The sequence below is a fragment of the Hylobates moloch genome, unplaced genomic scaffold, assembly GCF_009828535.3.
Source record: "Hylobates moloch isolate HMO894 unplaced genomic scaffold, HMol_V3 SCAFFOLD_4, whole genome shotgun sequence".
Taxonomy (NCBI): domain Eukaryota; kingdom Metazoa; phylum Chordata; class Mammalia; order Primates; family Hylobatidae; genus Hylobates; species Hylobates moloch.
In genome coordinates this window covers 109975158-109997571 of record NW_026652279.1, presented here as the reverse complement: position 1 = coordinate 109997571, position 22414 = coordinate 109975158, and the positions used below count along the sequence as shown (strand labels likewise).

Sequence of the window (22414 nt, the reverse complement as noted above, 5' to 3'; positions counted from 1 at the left end):
TTCAGTCATAATGGCCAAAAACTACAAACAACCCAAATAAAAAAAAAAAAAAAAGAAGTGTATGGAAAAATAAATTGGGGTATATCCCTACAATGGAATGTTATTTGACAATCAAAAGGAAATGTCCTAATATATATAACAACATAGATAAATCTCAAAATTATTACACTGAGAAAAAGCCAGACTTAAAAGGATGCACTGCATAATTCCTTTCATATGAAATTCTAGAAAAGGCAAAACCAATCTTTAAAGTCAAAAAGTAGATCCATAGTTGCCTGCGGAACAGAAGGGAGGTGTTGGGAAATGACTGCAAAGGGGAATGAAAGAACTTTGTGGAGTGATCAAAAAGTTCTATATCTTAATGGTGGTGATTATATGAGTGAACATGTCTGTTAAAACATATTGAACTGTGCACTTAAAATTGGCATATTTTGTGTACGTAAATTATACCTCAATAAATCTGATTTGAAACTATGTTACATACTTACTGTTTCTGAAACTGAAGATACAAAGTATATACTGCTTCACTGTTTTCATGACTAATTAAGAATATATATTTTAATAAAATGAACAAAAATCAACTTCTGTATTTGTGTTTATGTTAATATGGTCAATTACTTGGGAACTAATAAGATGTCAAAGGTTGTTTGTCTCTTTAATAAATAACCCCAACTACCATAGTTTTTAAATTTTTATGCTTATTTCTTACCATTTTGGTTTGCTTCTTTGCACTCAGGCAATAACTGCTCTCAATATATGTCCTTTCATCAATTCCAGCCTTTTTTTTTTCTCTCTCTCTCTCTCTTAAAGATTAAAAAATGAAGCGAAAGTTGCTAAAATTTAGTATGTTTCTTATTCATTTTTTTAAAACAGCGAATTTTATTAGAACATTTAGTAGTCAAAACAATGAAACACAGGGTAATCTGATATGATAAAATGCATAAGTGAAATGTTCTACAAGTAGGTTCTGATTTTTAAGGGCCTGAAGAACTTTCCTATGAGCAAAATGTGACCTTTATTTCTGATGCAGCTTGTGTTTTTACTTCCATAAGAAGTATATTCCAAGGAACAGAAGTTTTTAATTTTGATTAAGCTCAATTTATTCATTTTTTTCTTTTATGGGTTATGTTTTCAGGGGTAGGTATCTATGAAATCTTTGCCTAACCCAAGCTCATTAAGACTTTCTCCTATGTCACTTTCTAGAAGTTTAGGTCTTTGCATCATTTCTGGTTAGTTTTTATAAATGGTGTGAGGTAAGGATTGAAGTTCATTTTCTGCATTTGGATACCCAATTGCTCCAGCATTATTTGTTGAGAAGAATATCCTTCCTCCATTACCTTTGCATCTCTGTAGAAAATGAACTTATAATAATATATATATGTGGGTCTACTTCTGGATTATCTGTTCTGTTTCATTGATTTACTTGTCTTTTTTCACCAATATCATGTCTTCATTATTGTAGTTTTAAATATTTTGTTCATTTTTAGTTGAGTTTGATTCAAAATTTTTCAATCTAAAAAAGTCATTGGATTCACTTCTCATCATACAGATGAAAAATTAAAGACTAGAAGATGGCCGAATAGGAACAGCTCCAGTCTACAGCTCCCAGCGTGAGCGATGCAGAAGATGGGTGATTTCTGCATTTCCAACTGAGGTACCAGGTTCGTCTCACTAGGGCATGTCAGAAAGTGGGTGCAGGAGAGTGGGTGCAGCCAATCAAGCGTGAGCCAAAGCAGGGCGAGGCATCACCTCACCTGGGAAGAACAAGGGGTCAGGGAACTCCCTCCTAGCCAAGGGAAGCTGTCACAGACAGCACCTGGAAAATAGGGTCACTCCCACCCTAATACTGCACTTTTCCAATGTTCTTAGCGAACGGCACACCAGGAGATTATATCCTGCACCTAGCTTGGAAGGTCCCACACCCACAGAGCCTCGCTCATTGCTAGCACAGCAGTCTGAGATCGAACTGCAAGGCAGCAGCGAGGCTAGGGGAGGGGCACCCGCCATTGCTGAGGCTTGAGTAGGTAAACAGAGCAGCTGGGAAGCTCAAACTGGGTGGAGCCCACTGCAGTTCAAGGAGGCCTGCCTGCCTCTGTAGACTCCACCTCTGGGGGCAGGGCATAGCTGAACAAAAGGCAGCGTAAACCTCACTTAAATGTCCCTGTCTGACAGCTTTGAAGAAAGTAGTGTTTCTCTCAGCATGAAGTTTGAGATGTGAGAACGGACGGACTGCCTCCTCAAGTGGGTCCCTGACCCCTGAGTAGCCTAACTGGGAGGCACCCCGCAGTAGGGGCAGACTGACATCCCACACAGCTGGGTACCCCTCTGAGATGAAGCTCAGGCAGCAACATCTGCTGTTCAGGCAGCAACATCTGCTGTTCAGCAATATTCACTGTTCTGCAGCCTCCACTGCTGATACCCAGGCAAACAGGTCTGGAGTGAACCTCCAGCAAACTCCAACAGACCTGCAGCTGAAGGTCCTGTTAGAAGGAAAACTAACAAACAGAAAGGACATCCACACCAAAACCCCATCTGTATGTCACCATCATCAAAGACCAAAGGTAGATAAAACCACAAAGATGGGGAAAAAACAGCAGAAAAGCTGAAAACTCTAAAAATCAGAGTGCCTCTCCCCCTCCAAAGGAATGCAGCTCCTCGCTAGCAATGGAACAAAGCTGGATGGAGAATGACTTTGACGAGTTGAGAGAAGAAGGCTTCAGATGATCAAACTTCTCCGAGCTAAAGGAGGAAGTTCGAACCCATCACAAAGAAGCTAAAAACCTTGAAAAAAGATTAGACAAAAGGCCAACTAGAATAACTAGTGTAGAGAAGTCCTCAAATGACCTGACGGAGCTGAAAACCATGGCATGAGAACTACGTGATGAATGGACAAGCTTCAGTAGCTGATTCGATCAACTGGAAGAAAGGGTATCAGTGATGGAAGATCAAATGAATGAAATGAAGTGAGAAGAGAAGTTTAGAGAAAAAAGAGTAAAAAGAAATGAACAAAGCCTCCAAGAAATATGGGACTCTGTGAACAAAATCTATGTCTGATTGGTGTACTTGAAAGTGACGGGGAGAATGGAACCAAGTTGGAAAACACTCTGCAGGATATTATCCAGGAGAACTTCCCCAACCTAGCAAGGCAGGCCAACATTCAAATTCAGGAAATACAGAGCATGCCACAAAGATACTCCTCCAGAAGAGCAACTCCAAGACACATAATTGTCAGATTCAGCAAAGTTGAAATGAAGGAAAACATGTTAAGGGCAGCCAGAGAGAAAGGTCGGGTTACTCACAAAGGGAAGCCCATCAGACTAACAGTGGATCTGTCAGCAGAAACTCTACAAGCCAGAAGAGAGTGGGGGCCGATATTCAACATTCTTAAAGAAAAGAATTTTCAACCTAGAATTTCATATCCAGCCAAACTAAGCTTCATAAGTGAAGGAGAAATAAAATCCTTCACAGATAAACAAATGCTGAGAGATTTTGTCACCACCAGGCCTGCCTTACAAGAGCTCCTGAAGGAAGTACTAAACATGGAAAGGAACAACCGGTACGAGCCACTGCAAAAACATGCCAAATTGAGGCATCGAGGCTAGGAAGAAACTGCATCAACTAATGAGCAAAATAACCAGCTAACATCATAATGACAGGATCAAATTCACACATAACAATATTAACCTTAAATGTAAATGGGCTAAATGCTCCAATTAAAAGACATAGACTGGCAAATTGGATAAAGAGTCAAGACCCATCAGTGTGCTGTATTCAGGAGATCCACCTCACGTGCAGAGACACACATAGGCTCAAAATAATGGGATGGAGGAAGATCTATCAAGCAAATGGAAAACAAAAAAAGGCAGGGGTTGCAATCCTAGTCTCTGATAAAACAGACGTTAAACCAACAAAGATCAAAAGAGACAAAGAAGGCCATTACATAATGGTAAAGGGATCAACTTAACAAGAAGAATTAACTATCCTAAATATATATGCACCCAATACAAGAGCACCCAGATTCATCAAGGAAGTCCTTAGAGACCTACAAAGAGACTTAGACTCTCACACAATAATAATGGGAGACTTTAACACCCCAATGTCAACATTAGACAGATCAACAAGACAGAACATTAACAAGGATATCCAGGAATTGAACTCAGCTCTGCACCAAGTGGACCTAATAGACATCTACAGAACTCTCCATCCAAAATCAACTGAATATACACTCTTCTCAGCACATCACACTTATTCCAAAACTGACCACATAGTTGGAAGTAAAGCACTCCTCAGCAAATGTAAAAGAACAGAAATTATAACGAACTGTCTCTCAGACCACAGTGCAATCAAACTAGAACTCAGGATTAAGAAACTCACTCGAAACCACTCAACTACATGGAAACTGAACAATCTGCTCCTGAATGACTACTGGGTACATAATGAAATGAAGGGAGAAATAAAGATGTTCTTTGAAACCAATGAGAACAAAGACACAACATACCCAAATCTCTGGGACACATGTAAAGCAGTGTGTAGAGGGAATTTTATAGCACTAAATGCCCACAAGAGAAAGCAGGAAAGATCTAAAATTTGCACCCTAACATCACAATTAAAACAACTAGAGAAGCAAGAGCAAACACATTCAAAAGCTAGCAGAAGGCTAGAAATAACTAAGATCAGAGCAGAACTGAAGGAAATAGAGACACAAAAAACCCTTCAAAAAATCAATGAATCCAGGACTTGGTTTTTTGAAAAGATCAACAAAATTGATAGACCACTAGCAAGACTAATAAAGAAGAAAAGAGAGAAGAATCAAATAGATGCAATAAAAAGTGATAAAGGGGATATCACCACCGATCCCACAGAAATACAAACTACCATCAGAGAATACTATAAACACCTCTGTGCAAATAAACTAGAAAATCTAGAAGAAATGGATAAATTCCTGGACACATACACCCTCCCAAGACTAAATTGGGAAGAAGTTGAATCCCTGAACAGACCAATAACAGGCTCTGAAATTGAGGCAATAATTAAGAGCCTACCAACCAAAAAAAGTCCAGGACCAGACGGATTAACAGCTGAATTCTGCCAGAGGTACAAGGAGGAACTGGTACCATTCCTTCTGAAACTATTCCAATCGATAGAAAAAGAGGGAATCCTCCCTAACTCATTTTATGAGGCCAGCATCATCCTGATACCAAAGACTGGCAGAGACACAACAAAAAAAGAATTTTAGACCAATATCCCTGATGAACATCGATACAAAAATCCTCAATAAAATACTGGCAAACCAAATCCAGCAGCACATCAAAAAGCTCATCCACCATGATCAAATGGGCTTCATCCCTAGGATGCAAGGCTGGTTCAACATACACAAAACAATAAACGTAATCCATCATATAAACAGAACCAAAGACAAACCACATGATTATCTCAATAGATGCAGAAAAGGCTTTTAACGAAATTCAACAGCCCTTCATGCTAAAAACTCTTAATAAATTAGGTATTGCTGGGACATATCTCAAAATAATAACTATTTATGACAAACCCACAGCCAATATAATATTGAATGGGCAAAAACTGGAAGTATTCCCTTTGAAAACTGGCACAAGACAGGGATGCCCTCTCTCACCACTCCTATTCAACATAGTGTTGGAAGTTCTGGCTAGGGCAATGAGGCAGGAGAAAGGAATAAAGGGCATTTAATTAGTAAAAGAGGAAGTCAAATTGTCCCTGTTTGCAGATGACATGATTGTATATCTAGAAAACCCTATCATCTCAGCCCAGAATCTCCTTAAGCTGATAAGCAACTTCAGCGAAGTCTCAGGATACAAAATCAATGTGTAAATATCACAAGCATTCCTATACACCAATAACAGACAAACAGAGAGCAAAATCATGAGTGAACTCCCATTCACAATTGCTTCAAAAAGAATAAAATACCTAGGAATCCAACTTACAAGGGATGTGAAGGACCTCTTCAAGGAGAACTACAAACCACTGCTCAACGAAATAAAACAGGACACAAATAAATGGAAGAACATTCCATGCTCATGGATAGGAAGAATCAATATCATGAAAATGGCCATACTGCCCAAGGTAATTTATAGATTCAATGCCATCCCCATCAAGCTACCCATGACTTTCTTCACAGAATTGGAAAAAACTACTTTAAAGTTCATATGGAACCAAAAAAGACCCAGCATTGCCAAGACAATCCTAAGCCAAAAGAACAAAGCTGGAGGCATCACCCTACCTGACTTCAAACTATACTACAAGGCTACAGTAACCAAAACAGCATGGTACTGGTACCAAAACAGAGATATAGATCAGTGGAACAGAACAGAGCCCTCAGAAATAATACCACACATCTACAACCATCTGATCTTTGACAAACCTGACAAAAACAAGAAATGGAGAAAGGATTCCCTATTTAATAAATGGTGCTGGGAAAACTGGCTAGCCATATGTAGAAAGCTGAAACTGGATCCCTTCCTTACACCTTATACAAAAAGTAATTCAAGATGGATTAAAGACTTAAATGTTAGACCTAAAACCATAAAAACCCTAGAAGAAAACCTAGGCAATACCATTCAGGCCAAAGGCATGGGCAAGGACTTAATGACTAAAACACCAAAAGCAATGGCAACAAAAGCCAAAATTGACAAATGGTATCTTATTAAACTAAAGAGCTTCTGCACAGCAAAAGAAACTACCATCAGAGTGAACAGGCAACCTACAGAATGGGAGAAAAATTTTGCAATCTACTCATCTGACAAAGGGCTAATATCCAGAATCTACAATGAACACAAACAAATTTACAAGAAAAAAACAACCCCATCAAAAAGTGGGTGAAGGATATGAACAGACATTTCTCAAAAGAAGACATTTATGCAACCAACAGACACATGAAAAAATGCTCATCATCACTGGCCACGAGAGAAATGCAAATCAAAACCACAATGAGATACCATCTCACGCCAGTTAGAATGGCGATCCTTAAAAAGTCAGGAAACAACAGATGCTGGAGAGGATGTGGAGAAATAGGAATGCTTTTACACTGTTGGTGGGACTGTAAACTAGTTCAACCATTGTGGAAGACAGTGTGGTGATTCCTCAGGGATCTAGAACTAGAAATACCATTTGATCCAGCCATCTCATTACTGGTTATATACCCAAAGGATTATAAATCATGCTGCTATAAAGACAGATGCACATATATGTTTATTGTGGCACTATTCACAATAGCAAAGACTTGGGACCAACCCAAATGTCCAACAATGATAGACTGGATTAAGAAAATGTGGCACATATACATCATAGAATACCATGCAGCCGTAAAAAAGGATGAGTTCATGTCCTTTGTAGGGACATGGATGAAGCTGGAAACCATCATTCTGAGCAAACTATCGCAAGGACAAAAAACCAAACACCGCGTGTTGTCACTCATAGGTGGGAAGTGAACAATGAGAACACTTGGACACAGGAAGGGGAACATCACACACTGGGGCCTGTCATGGGGTGGGGGGAAGGGGGAGGGATAGCATTAGGAAAAATACCTAATGTAAATGACGAGCTAATGGGTGCAGCACACCAACATGGCTCATGTATACATATGTAACAAACCTGCATGTTGTGCACATGTACCCTAGAACTTAAAGTATAATAAAAAAAAAATTAAAGACTAGAGAGTTAAGACTTACTCAACACAACCAGTTAATTGTCACAAACCCAAAACCCACGTTTCCTAACACTTAATTTAGTAGTCTTCCATTTAAAGGTTTTTTCTTATTACATTTCTATATTGATGTCCTTAACATTTTCACTATCAAAATCCTTAATCTCATTGCCCCCATCAAGAGTTCTGTCCTCTTAACTAGGGGTCTTGATTTCTATTTTATTGGGAAGGCTGAAGATGCACATTATCTAAAAAAAAAACCTCATATTCTTCTCCACATCAAATCCTTTTTTTTTGAGAGAGAGAGTTTTGCTCTTGTTGCCTAGGCTAGAGTGCAGTGGCATGATCTTAGCTCACTGCAACGTCTGCCTCCCAGGTTCAAGTGATTCTCCTGCCTCAGCCTCCCAAGTAGCTGGGATTACAGGCACACCCCACCATGCCCAGCTAATTTTGCATTTTTAATAGAGATGGGGTTTCACCATGTTGGCCAGGCTGGTCTCGAACTCCTGACCTCAGGTGATCCACCTGCCTCAGCCTCCCAAAGTGCTGGGATTACAGGCATGAGCCACCACACCTGGCCCCACATCAAATCATTTCTAATCATCATATATTCTGGTCTTTCTCAAAATGTTTCTGCATGTTTATCTATAAATTCCTCTTCCCTTCTGACCTAGACAAATGGATATTCTCCCCCATTCTCAAATTAACAACTCTAATACCACCCCTATTCCCTCCCATTTTAGATCACACTGCTTCTCATATCCTTCAAGACCTAGTGTATTAATTCCTTTCTCTGTCTTTTATAACTTCTCTAACAGTTCTCTCTCTCAAAGTTTCCCTTTGTCTACAGGGAAGCTTACAATACTTGTCCCTCCATCCCTGGACCTTATCAAGCTACTGACTTCACTACACATATACTCCCCCTCACTATATACACACACCTCTCATTGTTCTCACTATTCCCACACACACTCACCATACGCACTATCAGAGTACACACACACCGCACACACTGAACACACACCCCTCTCACCACACAAATACTATTTTACTGAGTCTATTCTCTAAGTCTGCAAAAATCTTGGCTTTCTAAATCAAATGGCCTTTTTTGGTTTCATCCAGAAAGACCTCTATGCAGCATCTGACACTGTTGCAATTTTTCTCCTTCAATATACCTCCATGCCACTTTTTTCATTAGCTTTTTTAAATGCCCTCACATCCTCATTCTCTTCTCTTTTCCTCTCACAACTTTTTCATGGGGTTTCTCAATTCCATGGGCTTTTTTCCCACCATTCTCTTTTTTCCTCAGCACTCTCATCCACTCCTATAGCCCTCATCATCTCCATATACAGATGATTCTCATATCTCATTCTGCTTTCCAGCCTGATTCCTCTTTTAAGCTCCAGGTCTCCTTTTCCAACAACAATTTGCAACCTAAAATCTGTAACTGACGCGTTTTCTTGAAAATTATGAAAAGGACTCAGGATAGCACTTTAAAAATTGTTGAAACAGAAGAAAAGTAATTCTTACCTAGCCAAAACAATTCCACCCCCCACCAAAAAAAGAACAAAAAATGGGGGGAAAAATGGGCAAAGAACAAGCACTTTGCAAAAAAAAAAAAAAAAAGGTACTTTCAACAAACATATTTTGAAAATGGTGAACCTCAGAATAATGTCAATTGAAGGACATTTTGTTAAGGTACATAAAAATCCTTAAAATACCTCAGTTTTATAGCTAAGAATTTAACAAGTAAAAACAGAGTTGAGTCAAGATTTAGAGTAACAGAATTGCATGCCTGCATCGGGGCATTTCATGTGCCCCATAAATGTGTACACTTGATATGTACCCACAAAAATTAAAAATTAAAAAAAGATTTAGTGTAATAGATGTTTGAAAAGTTATTTATAATAGCAAAAATAGTAAGAAGAGCCTAAAAATCTTAAAACAGAATGGTTAAACATATTGTGATAGAGCTATATCATAGAATAATATAAAATCCCAAAACAGTTTCAAGGAATATTAAAAGGATATGTAAAAATACCCAACATATAACGTTAAGAAAAAACAGCAGAATAAAAAGTTCTGCACATGTTTTGATTCCAATTTTGTGAAAAAACAAAAAAAGAGAAAATGAAAATATATATTAAAATGTTCATGATTATCTCTACATGGTAGGATTACGAACAGTTTTCATTTTCCTTATTAATCCTACATACATTTTCTAAATTATCTACAATTGTAAAATAGGAGAAAAGCCAATAAAAGTGCTACATTTACATAAAGCAGGAGAGAGAAAAATTAGAAATACTCAAGAAAAATCTTTATCAAAATTTTAATCACATATATTACAGTTTAAATCAAAATCTACACTCAGTACTTGAAGAGAGTACCAATTATACCATCATTTAGTTGAGTTCATTTGAGCCAATCTAATGATAACTCCTAATTAGTGACAACTTATACTTGCTTTTTTAAACAATGCACTTACTTATAAAAGAGCTCCACCAAGTGGTGACATAAATCATCTTGGAAATATCAGAAAATTACTACTATGCATGCTATCATAACTAACATAAATTTAAGTTGCAATTTCAAAAGTTAAAAATAATATTCTATCTAGCTTGCACTTTGTGAAATATGAAAGATGAAAATAAGCCATAAGAAACGTGCTTTTGTGCTCTACCTCAGGGTCAAAAGTTACATCCTTACACATAGTTCATGAGACTGTAATAAGTAATTAGCAGTAGGGTTACATTAAATGAAATATGAAAGTATTACAGAGAAATAGGGGGAAGAGCTGCCTTTATCTTTTGCTCCTAGATTTCCTCCTTACCTAGGTGATACGTAGGAACAAAAGGAATAACATGCTAAGACGCCAGAAAATTTCACCTGTATAATATGAGCTTACAGCAGTCTAGTGTTAAGGACATTCTTGGAAGTGCACAGAAGTAAAAGGCAAGAGTGGCAAAGCCAAGAAGAGGAATGTAAAAACTGACCTTACTTGTACTCAATCACATTTTTGAAACAACATGCAGCGGTGAACACCATGTGAATCAGTCACCCAGTTACACAATGCCTTTGTGGGTAAGAAAGTTGATTCTATTCCCAGAAAAACATGTACCTGGCAAATTCAGATTTACCTGGCCATCTGCCCAAAAGTTGAGCACCTGGGACTCCCTCCCTTAAGAACTCTTACAGATCATGCAGCATATGGTCAGAAAAATTAAATTCGAAAAACTCCTATGCAACTCAGTTCATAAACCTATGTCAGCTCTTAACGGAACTGTGACTTGCTTGCTTGCTCATTTGTCCCTATCTCAACTACTAATATGTAAGCATCCTGAAGGCAGAAATATTGTATCTAATTCACTACTTTACCCCAAGAGCCTTGTAGTGCCCAGCACTAACACTAACGTAGTTCTAAAAAGGAAAAAAAAAAAAAAAAGCTGTGGCAGTAGCTACAGAGTGGCTTTTTCTTTTTCTTTTTTTTTCTCCATATGCTCAGAGAAACAAGCAGCAACTGAACCACCGAAGTGTAAGTTAAGACTGTTGGTTCCACTATAGTTTCTTCAGCTCCCATTCACACATTGATAGCCAACTGGTAAGTATCAATAAGGGTAACACACACACACACACACACACACACACACACAAAGAATGACATTACAGACCTCATTTTCTGAACAGATGACACATAACCTACCTAGAACTAAGTTTCTGGTCAAGCTCTCTGCTTAGATTATTGAGCTCAAAGCCCAAAAATGATCCATCCAAAAAGGTAAAACCATATAGGAAAGAAAACTGCCACCATACTCAAAGGGCTACTAATTAGCTTTTCTGCAAAATAGCTACAAAACTGATGTCTATTACTCTTGGAAACAAAGTTGAAAACCATTGAGTAAGCAGATTAATTCCTACAACTCAGATCCAATTATATGGATTAACAATATCAACTCCTTTTACCAAATATCACATATGCTGTTTCAAAAAAGGAAATCACCAACAAACAAATGAGGTGACATTTTTTTCCAGCTTTATGGAGGTACAATTGACAAATGAAAAAGTTTATATTTAAGGTGTTCAATGTGATATTTTGATACATCTATACAATAAGAAGTGATTACATCAGTCTTTCCATATCCACAGTTTCACTTTCCACAGTTTCAGTTTTCCATGGTCAACCATGGTTTGAAAACAGGTGAGCAGAGTACCTATTTTGAGAGAAGCAGACTACATTCACATATTTTTATTACAGTATCTTGTCATAATTGTTCTATTTTCTTAGTCATTGTTACTAATCTCTTACTATGGCTAATTTACAAATTAAACTTTAATACAGGTATATATGTACAGGATAAGAAAAAACATAGTATATATAGGGTTCAGTACTATCTGTGGATTCAAGCATCTATTGAAGGTCTTGAAACATACCCTCTGAGGATAAGGGGGGACTACTGCACTACAATTAAGCTAATTAACATATCTATCACTTCACATAGTCACCATTTTGTCTGTGTGTGTGTGGTAAGGATACTTACGGTTTCTCTTAGTGAATTTCAAGAATACAAAACATTATTATTAACTATAATCAACCATGCTGTAAATTAAGTGTCCAGAACTACTACTTTTTTTGTTTTTGTTTTTGAGACAGGGTCTCATGACAGGGTCTCACTCTGTCACCCAGACTGGATTGCTGAGGCACAATAATAGCTCACTGCAGCCTCAACCTCCTGGGTGCACAAGCACTCCTCCTATCTCAGAGTCTCAAGTAGCTGGGACTACAAGTACATGTCACCGCCTGCAAAATTTTTTTTAATTTTTGGTAGAGATGGGGGTCTCCCCATGTTGCCCAAGTTGGTCTCTAACTCTGGCCTAAAGCAATCCTCCTATCTTGGTCTCCAAACGTGCTGGGATTATAGGCGTGAGCTGCCACATCTAACGCTTATTCATTTTATAACTGAAAGTTTGTACCCTTTGACAAACATCTCCACATTCTCCCCAGGCTCCCCACCCCTGCTAACCACCTTTTTACTGTTTGTATGTATTTGACTTTTTAAAGAATCTACATGTAAATGAGATCATGCAGTATTTGTCTTTCTGTGTCTGACTAATACAACACAATGTCCTTCGGGTTCATCCGTGTTGTTGCAAATGGCAGGATTTCCTACCTTTTTAAGGCTGAATAAAATTCCAATATATATAACAGATAGTCCTTGACTTACGATGGTTCAATTTGCGATTTTTCAACTGGGTTTGTCATGATCTTAATGCAATTTTAACTTAAGATATTTTTGACTTACAATGGGTTTATCAGGATATAACCCAATCAATAGTTTAAAATCATCTGTACCACATTTTATCTATACATTAAATGACAGACACTTAGGTTGTTTCCATATCTTTGTGACTGTGAATAATGCTGCAACGAACATGGGAGTGTATGTATCTCTTCAACATACTGACTTCATTCCTGTGGATATATACCAAAAGGTAGGATTGCTGAATCATGTGGTAGTTTTAGTTTTAATTTTTTGAGGAGCTTCCATACTGTTTTCCATAAAAGACGTACCAATTTACATTTCCACTAACACTGAAAAATAGTTCCCTTTTCTCCACATCCTCTCTAACATCTGTTATCTTCTGACTTTTTGAATAATAGCTATGAGTCCTCAGAGTCCTGAGGTGGTGCAGGGTATCGCATGGTGAGAGAACTGAGCATGCTAAGATGTTAGCTTGGGATAAATCCACTGATGCCACTCTCATGAAAACCAGTTAATCCATGAATAGATTGATCCATTCATAAAGGCAGAGACCTCAGGACTCAATCACCTCTTAAAGGCCCCCTCTTTAATACTACCATATTGGGAATTAAGTTTCAACATGAGTTTTAGAGGGGGAAGACATTCAAACTGTAGCAGATGTCTTTTATTTCTTTTTCTTGCCTAATATCTCTGGCTAGATTTCCAGTACTATGTTGAATGCAAGGGACAAAGTGAGTATCCTTGTCTTGATCCTGATCTTAAAGGAAAAGATTTTAGGTTTTCCCCATTGAATATAATGTTAGCTGTGGGCTTATCACATATAACATTTTTTGTGTTGAGGTACATTCCTTTTATACCTAACTTGTTGAGAGTTTTCGTCATGAAAGAATGTTAAATTTTGTCAAACACTTTTTCTGGATCTATTAAGATGATCATATAATTTGTCCTTCATTCTGTTGAAGTGGTATATTTCTAGATTTGCATATGTTGAACCATCCTTGCATCCCAGAGATAAATCCAATTTCATCATGATGTATGATCCCTTTAATGTGCTGTTGCTAATATTTTGTTGATGATTTTTGCACATATGTTCATTAGGGATATTAACCTATAATTTTCTTTTCTTGTGATACCCTTGCCTGACTTTGGTATCAAGGTAATGCTAGCCTTGTTAAATGAGTTTGGAAGTGTTTCCTCCTATTCAAATTTTTGAAAAAGTTTGATAAGGATTGCTATTCTTCTTCAAATGTCTGGTAGAATTCACCAGTGAAGCCATCAGTTCCTGAGGCTTTTCTCTATTGGTAGATTTTTGATTACTGATTCAGTCTCCTTATTTTTTATTGGTCATTCAGATTTTCTATTTCTTCATAATTCAGTCTTAGCAGGTAGCATGTGGCAAAAAATCTGTCTCTTTTAGGTCATCCAATTTGTTAGTATATAATTTGTTCAAAGTATTCTCAAGATTCTTTGTATTTCTGTGGTATCAGTCATAATGTCTCCTCTTTCATTCCTGACTTTATTTATTTGAATCTCCTTTTTTTCTTATTCTAGCTAAAAGTTTATCAATTTTGTTTATCTTTTCAAAAAAACAACTCTTCATTTTGTTGCTCTTTTCTATTGCTTTTTGAGTCTTTCATTTATTTCTGCTGCGATCTTTCTTATCCCCCTCCTTCTATTAACTTTGGGTTTATTTGTTCTTTTTCTACCTAGTTCTGAGAGATGAAAAGTTAGGTTACTTATCTGAGGTCCTACTGTTTCCTTCATGTTGGTGTTTATCACTATAAAATCTCCTTTTAGAACTGTTTTGCTGCATTCCACAAATCTTGATGTGCTGTTTCCATTTTCATTTGTATCACATATATTTTTTTAATTTTCATTTTGATTTCTTATTTGACCACTGGTTGTTCAGGAACATGTTTAATTTTAACATATTTGTGTATTTCCCAGTTTTCCTGTTATTTTTGCTTTCTAGTTTTATGCCATTATGGTCAGAAAAGATGCTTGATATTATCTCAATCTTCTTAAATATATTAATACTTGTTTTATGGCCTGAAATATGATTGATCCTGGAGAATATTCCATGTATGCTCAAGTATAAAGGCATTCTTTCCACGGTAGTTGTCAAAATTGGTGTTTCTGAAGGACAGCGCTACTATTCCACCATCTTGCTGACATCAGCTGTCTAACCATTCTTATTCTAAACAATGCTGAAAATTATCTTAAACTGAAATTTCCATTTTGGGGAATATGTCCTGAGGAGGTACCAAGACAACAGAGGAAAGAATGGGTCTTTCCAAAAGAGCAATGAGTTGGCATTGGAATAAGAGAATTCCAAGTTGAAAGAGAACTGAAAGAGATCATTAACCATTAAGTCTCGTGGTCTGGGAGTTTCTAGGGTTCCAAGTCATATAATGATAATCTGGCAAATTTTCCAATACTTTAAAAAACCTATATGTTTGCTTTCAATAAAGCTATAATAACTAAAATAGCAAATACTTTACCTTTGCTAAAATTCAACGCAGTATAGTAACACAATTTACCTGATGCTGATGAAAAGCACTAGTTGGCAGCTTTGTATATCTTGAATAAAACTAGGGAAAATAATTACTTAATAAACAAAGTTTGGTAGACAGTTCCTGAAACACAGATTCAATGTGGGTGAAAACTAATAATGGGTACCTGATGATTTTCAAGTATACTGTAATTCTGAATCAACCTGTCTTTAAAAATAGTTTTTAGAATATGAAAATGCAATATCAAGATGCATATAAATGAGGTAAATTAAAACAGGAACATAAATAGAAATGTTTATTTTATATTCTTTGTTTGATAAAATAATTTACTCCCAAACTCTGCTAAATATCTAGGTCTCATAAACTTGACTAAATGTTTATAGTTGAATACATAAGAGACAGAAATAACTACCAATCTGAACATCAATAATTATGACTATCAGGCCTTTAAAATTATAATGTACATAAATAAGGAAAGTTATAATGTATATAAATAAGGAAAAAAATACTTCCCTGACATTATAGCCATCTATTTCAAGACATCTGTTAGATCTATAGTATATTTATATAGAATGTAGAGATATTTAAAGCACAGGAAAACAATTAGTTTTATTAAATTGAGACTTAAAGATATCCTAACTCATCTGGAGCCTATAATAATCTCCACACTGATTTGAATCCTATGAGAGAGGTGTTATAGCAATGTTTGATGTATCCTTCTTGTATCTACTTCTGAGAGAAAGGACAAAACTTAGGGCTTGACTCTTGACTGTTGGGAGCTGGAGGTGGGGAAAGTTAAAAGAAATACTTTGTAGCTATTTTCTATATCTAATTATTTATATCCCAACTTGTATTAGAAAGATTTCTAAAATCTTAAAAAAACAAGGCGGCGGGGAAAATGGCTGACGGGAAGGCGGGAGAGGAGAAGCCTGAAAAGTCGCAATGAGCTAGAGCTGCTGGAGTAATGGAGAGGAAAGTTCCAGTCGCAGCGCTGAGAAGCGATCAGCTGAAGAAGAAGCTGCAGACCTCCAACAAAGCCTGCAAAGATCTCCAACTTTGGATTTGCCATAGGTAGTCAGACAACAAAGAAAGCATCATCCATATCCATCAAACTTGGATCAAGTAAGCCTAAAGAAACTGTTCCAACTCTTGCTCCAAAAACTCTTTCAGTAGCAGCAGCTTTTAATGAAGATGAAGACAGTGAACCAGAGGAAAGTCCTCCAGAAGCAAAGATGAGGATGAAGAATATTGCAAGGGATACACCAACATCAGCTGGACCAAACTCCTTCGATAAAGGAAAGCATGGGTTTTCGATAACCAGAAGCTATAGGAGCGGAATATAAAATCTCATCTTCGTTAATTAAATGATGTGTTGAAATTGGGGTGTGGGTGGGTATAAAGTTAAAAAGAACAGTTTCCTTTTTTTAAGAATGGTGTAAGACTATCTTTGGAGCAGCTTTTTTTTTCTTTTTCATCTTTTTAAAAGATTGAGTGGTACGCTAATAAATGAGAGTTTGAAATTAGAGGTAATTTATGTTTTATATACAGATTTCAAGACATTTGCTAATTTGGTAGTTTCGTGTGATTAGTTTCCAAAGATTACAGATAATAAAGAAATCAGAAATGGTACCTTTTTAAGAATTGCCTTTTTTTTAGACACAACTATTAGCACATTAAGAGGGAAGCAAAAAGTTAATTGTCTATTTAAAACTGCAAGCAGTTACTCTCTTAACTCCCTTGTTACCTAAACTTGTCTGGCTCCCAGGAACAGCCTTATAGAGAGAGGGAGTATTGTATTGGGAGGAAAATGATACTGAACTATTGACTGAAACTATATTTAGATAAAATTAAAATACAGCTTTTTTCTTTATGGGCATTTGTTTTCTTTCAAGTCATCATAAACTAGGTGTTGCATTGCTATCAGTGGATACAGACACTTAGCTCTTAAAATAACTTTTTTATATGTAAACTGTTGAATATTTGAAATAGCCCACTTCACCTTAATGGGTCTTGTCTATCTTCATTAGTCTTCAAAGAAAAACCATTCGCTACCAAAGTAAATCAGTATTTTGAATGTGCTTCTCTTGTTTTTTGTTTATTAGCTAGTTCCTGTAAGCATTTCCATCAGAACTTGAAGTGAATCATAAGAAAACTGTTTCTTTTAAAATACAAACCACCACCAAAAATTTAAATGTACATATTGCTTAAGTATTTGGCTGCTTTTATTTTTTAAAAGGTATAAACACCAAAAAAAAAAAATTTAACATTGTATGAAGATGGAAAACAAGAAGATGCACTTTCTGTAACTTTGTCTAAGGATTTAAATTACTAACTTGTGAAATCCAATTTGAATTGAACTTAACTACTGGCTTTCTTACTAGTAAAATTATATGGTTTATTTTAAATGTACACATATTGACCAATGGCCTCTCAAAAAGCACATTTTAGATACTGAAATAGGAGGAAAGAAAATGCATCTTCAAACATTTTTTGGAATCTCACCACACATACTTTGTTAATTTGCATATTGTAGGGTGTTTTCGTATTTTTGTATTGTATACAAACTTTTTTTTAATGTGACAGTTAAACACATCTTTAAAAGCACAGTCACAGACAAAAAAAAATACAGTATAAAAATTTCCTTGAAAACTCCTACTACAATATTGTATTTGGAGGCAGCTTCAGACTGTTTCATTGGTGGTAACTGCTTGCTGAGCTCTTTTAGTCAGTAATAACTCAGAGAAACAGCCTGTGTATATTCCTAACACTTTGTTCACCAGTATTTAAGTTTAGAATAAGCCCCAGGTAAAACAATGGAAATGTATATAGAACTCTTAGTTCTTATATGATTTAATTATATCAAGATACACGAATTTAACTCACTGTAATGTAGGCAAACTATCCATTTTTGTCCATTTTCCTGTTTGTTAAAATAACATACCTCTTTTCATATTCTTTTCTTGACCCAAATGAAATATTAACCTAAGGTCAAGCTGGGAGAAAGAAACGACTGAGATGAATGTCTTTAGTAAAATACCAATAAATTTGTCAAACTCAAAAACAAACAAAAAACAAGACCAAAAAAATCCAAAATAAGTGGGTAAAGAAAGTCAGCATTTTTTTTTTATTCATTGAGATACAGAGGAAAAAAAAGAAATTGGGCATTTTTATGGAGGACAATTTTGGATACTGTTTGCTTATGTATTCGATTTATTCAATAAATATTTACTAAATGCCTACTAAGCACCAAAGAGTATTCTAACTAGTGAATAATTCTAACTAGTGAATTATTAGTGAACAAAACAAACATTCCTGTTTCCTGGAGCAGAGGGAAAAAGACAGTAACCAAAAAGCAGTGTAAATAGGTAAACCATATACTATGCTAGAAAAAGAATAGAGTGCAATGGATAGAGAAGTTCAAGGGAGAAGTAGGGGCAGGTTACAGTATTAAGCAGAGTGGTCACAATAGGCCTCTTTGGTAAAGCGAGATTTGAGCAAAGACTATTCTATGAGCAAAGACTTCATTCTATGAGCAAATTTAAAATTTTTAAATGTGAATACCTTCTGACCTAGCAGTTCTACTTCTAGGAATCTACACTATAAAAGTACTCTCATTTGTGCATGAAAATGTATATATAAGGATAATTCACTGCAACAGTTTGTAGTATCACACATTCAAGAACAAACTAAATGTCTCTCAACAATGAAATTCATAAATAAATTATGATATACCCAAAAAATAAAAAAAAAATCCACTAAAAGGATTAGGCTAAATACAGAGGGAGATGTGCTCTTCAATATATACTGCTAAGTGAAAAAAGCAAGGTGTAGAATAATGCAAAACTAGAAACTTTATTAGTTGCCTCTGAAGAGAAGTGGGTGGCTTAGGGAAAGGAATAGGAGACTTTTTACTGTTTATACTTTTCTTTCTTTTGAATCTTGAACCATGTGAATCTGACGCCTATTCCAAAATTACTGATGATGACTTGTTAAAGGGTGTAGATAAGTAAGACTTCAACTGGGTAAAATTAAAATCCTTATGTATATGCTGGAGGAAGGAAAAACTGGAGGGACAGAGTAAGCAAAAACTATCAGTGGTCATTTCTATGGATATAACTAGGAATAGAAAGAGAGCAATGTTTTTCAGGGACATGGATGGAGCTGGAGGCCATTATCCTTAGCAAACTAACGCAGGAACAGAAAACCAAATGCTGCATGTTCTCACTTATAAGTAGGAGCTAAATAATGAAAACACATGGACACACAGAGGGGAACAAGACACACTGGGACCTATCAGAGGTTGGAGGGTGGGAGAGGAAGCAGATTAGGACAAACAACTAGTAGGTATTAGACTTCATTCCTGGGCAATGAAATAATCTGTACAACAAACCCCCATGACATAAGTTTACCTATGTAACAAAACTGCACATGTACCCCTGAACTTAAAAAAAAAACAAATCCCATGCAATGAGATCCTACTCAGTAATGAGAATAAATAAATTGTTGACGCATATGCCAACATGAATGAAGCTCCAAATAATTATGTTAAAACAGTAAAAAAAAAAAAAAAAGTACAACTGCTTGTGGCAATGTAAATTAGTAGAGCCACTATAGAAGAATACTATGGAGGTTCCTCAAAAAAATAAAAATAAAACTACCATACGATACAGCAATCCCACCACTGGGTATATATCCAAAAGAAATAAAAACAGTGTATCAAAGAGATATCTGCATTCCCATATTGAATGCTGCATTTTTCCCAACAGCCAAGACATGGAATTAACCTGAATGCCCATTAATGGATGCATGGATAAAGAAAATGTGGTACATATAAACAATGGAATGTTATTCAGCCATAAAATAGAATGAAATCCTGTCATTTGGAACCAGAGAACATCATGTTAAGTGAAATAAGCCAGGCACCGAAGGACAAGTACCGCATGTTCTCACTTACATGCAAGAGCTTAAAAAAAAAAATTGAACTCATGGAGACAGAGTAGAATGATGATTACCAGAAGCTGTGAAGGGTAATGGGGATGGGAGGATAAAAGAGGAGTTGGTTAATGGGTACAAAGAGACAGTTAGATAGAAGGAACAAGATCTAGTGTTCTATGGAAACACTATATAGTCACAATACAGTGACTATAGTGAACAATAATTTGTTGTATATTTCAAAATAACTAAAAGATTAGAATTGGAATGCTCCTAACACAAATAAATGATAAAAGCTTAAAGTGATGGATACTCCAGCTACCATGATTTGATCATTACACTTTATATGCTTGTATCAAAACATCACATGTATCCCGTAAATATGTCCACCTATTATGTCTCCATAATAATTAAAAATAAAAAATTTTAAAGTAAAAAAAGAGAGCAACAGAGACCTACTCTTTATTACTATAAAGTGTGATTTATGTTAAAACAAGTCTATTTATTTACTTATAATTGTGAAAGTAAAATATAGAAAGGTGAAAAAAATGATGAGAAAAATGTTAATATCCCCCAGAATGCATGCTATCATGAAAGCTGGCAGTTAAAACAGTAACAAACAATTATAAGATTCATAGTATCCATAAGGTTAAATTAAATTAATTAGTTAGCTTCTCCAGAAAAGCTTAATGGGTCTTGGACCAAAGATTTCTTCCATGGTTTCTCATGAAGAAGAAAACACACTGTAGTAAATAATATTGGCCAAGAGTGAAAACTTTTATGAAGTCAAAGCCTTTAAGAAAAAGCAATTCTAAAAGTACAATTATATATAAGATATATCTGGCTATTTCATGATGAAAGTACATGATGATGAACTTTAATAGAGTTATCCAATACACACATTAAGTATAAACATTAGATAGTGAAAAAACAGGGAAAAATTGTTTGATTAAAATTTTTTAGAGAATAGAGAAATAAAGAAAAATCAATAAAACCAGAAAAAAATTTTAAATCACCAACATTGAGAAACTCCTAGTTAGACTGACCAAGATAAAAGAGAGAAGGCTCAAATTAACCAAAATCAGGAATGAAATAAAAAAATTACTACTAACCTTACAGAAATAAAAAGGATTATAATGGCAATACCATGAACAATTATTTGCCAATGAACTAGGTAACTTAGATGAGGTAGACAAATTCCTAGAAAAATATAAACTATAAAAACTGATTCAAAAAGAAACTGACAAACTGAATAAACCTATAACAAATAAAATGACTGAATTAGTAATTTTGAAACTTTCCACAGAGAAAAGTCCAGGCCCAGATGGCACCACTGATGAATTCTACCAAATATTTAAAGAAGAATTAATATCTATTCTTCACAAACTGTTCCATCAAAACAGAAGAGGAGGGAACACTTCCTGGTCCATTCTGTGAAAGGCCAGTATTATCTTGATCCTAAAATCAGACAAAGACATCACAAGGAAAAAAACTAAAGACCAAAATCTCTTATAAATACACGTATAGAAATCCTCAAAAAAAAAATTAGCAAAACAAATCTAGCAACATATCAAAAGGATTATACATTATGACCAAGTGGGACTTATTCCAGAGATGCAATGTTGGTTTAACACCTGAAAATCAACTAATATACTACAGCATTTCAATAAAGAACAAGAACTACATTATTATATCAATAGAAGCAGAAAAATCATTTGACAAAATCCAACACCTTTTCATAACAAAACACTCAACATCCTAGAAATAAAAAATTCTTCAGCTGATGAAAGGCATCTACAAAAACCCTAACAGCTAACATCTACTTAATGGTGAAAAACTGGATGGTCTCCCACTAAGATCCAGGAAAAGACAACAATGTTCTTCTCATCATTCTATTCAACATTCTATTGGAGATTTTAGACAAAGCAATTAGGCAAGAAAAAGAAATAAAAGGTATCCAGATTTTAAAGGAAGAAGTAAAACTATCTCTATTTGCAAATGACATTATTTTACATATAGAAAATCCTAAG

At 35.7% G+C, this 22414-nt stretch overlaps 1 protein-coding gene and 1 pseudogene across 3 annotated transcripts in view; one reads left to right on the top strand and one right to left on the bottom strand.

Moving 5' to 3' along the window:
* The window catches only part of RB1 (RB transcriptional corepressor 1), a 162489-nt gene that overhangs the window by 121445 nt on the left and 18630 nt on the right, over nt 1-22414 (bottom strand). Inside the window, exon 3 of one of the 3 annotated variants that reach the window (XM_058437874.1) lies at nt 9997-11889. The exons of the other annotated variants lie outside the window; for them this stretch is intronic. Within the exon in view, the coding sequence (XP_058293857.1) occupies nt 11842-11889 (48 nt within the window). The 3' untranslated portion in view covers nt 9997-11841. Of the gene's footprint in view, nt 1-9996; nt 11890-22414 lie in introns of those variants that run through there. 3 annotated transcript variants of the gene reach the window in all.
* On the top strand, nt 11179-16935 carry LOC116467264 (PEST proteolytic signal-containing nuclear protein-like; annotated as a pseudogene).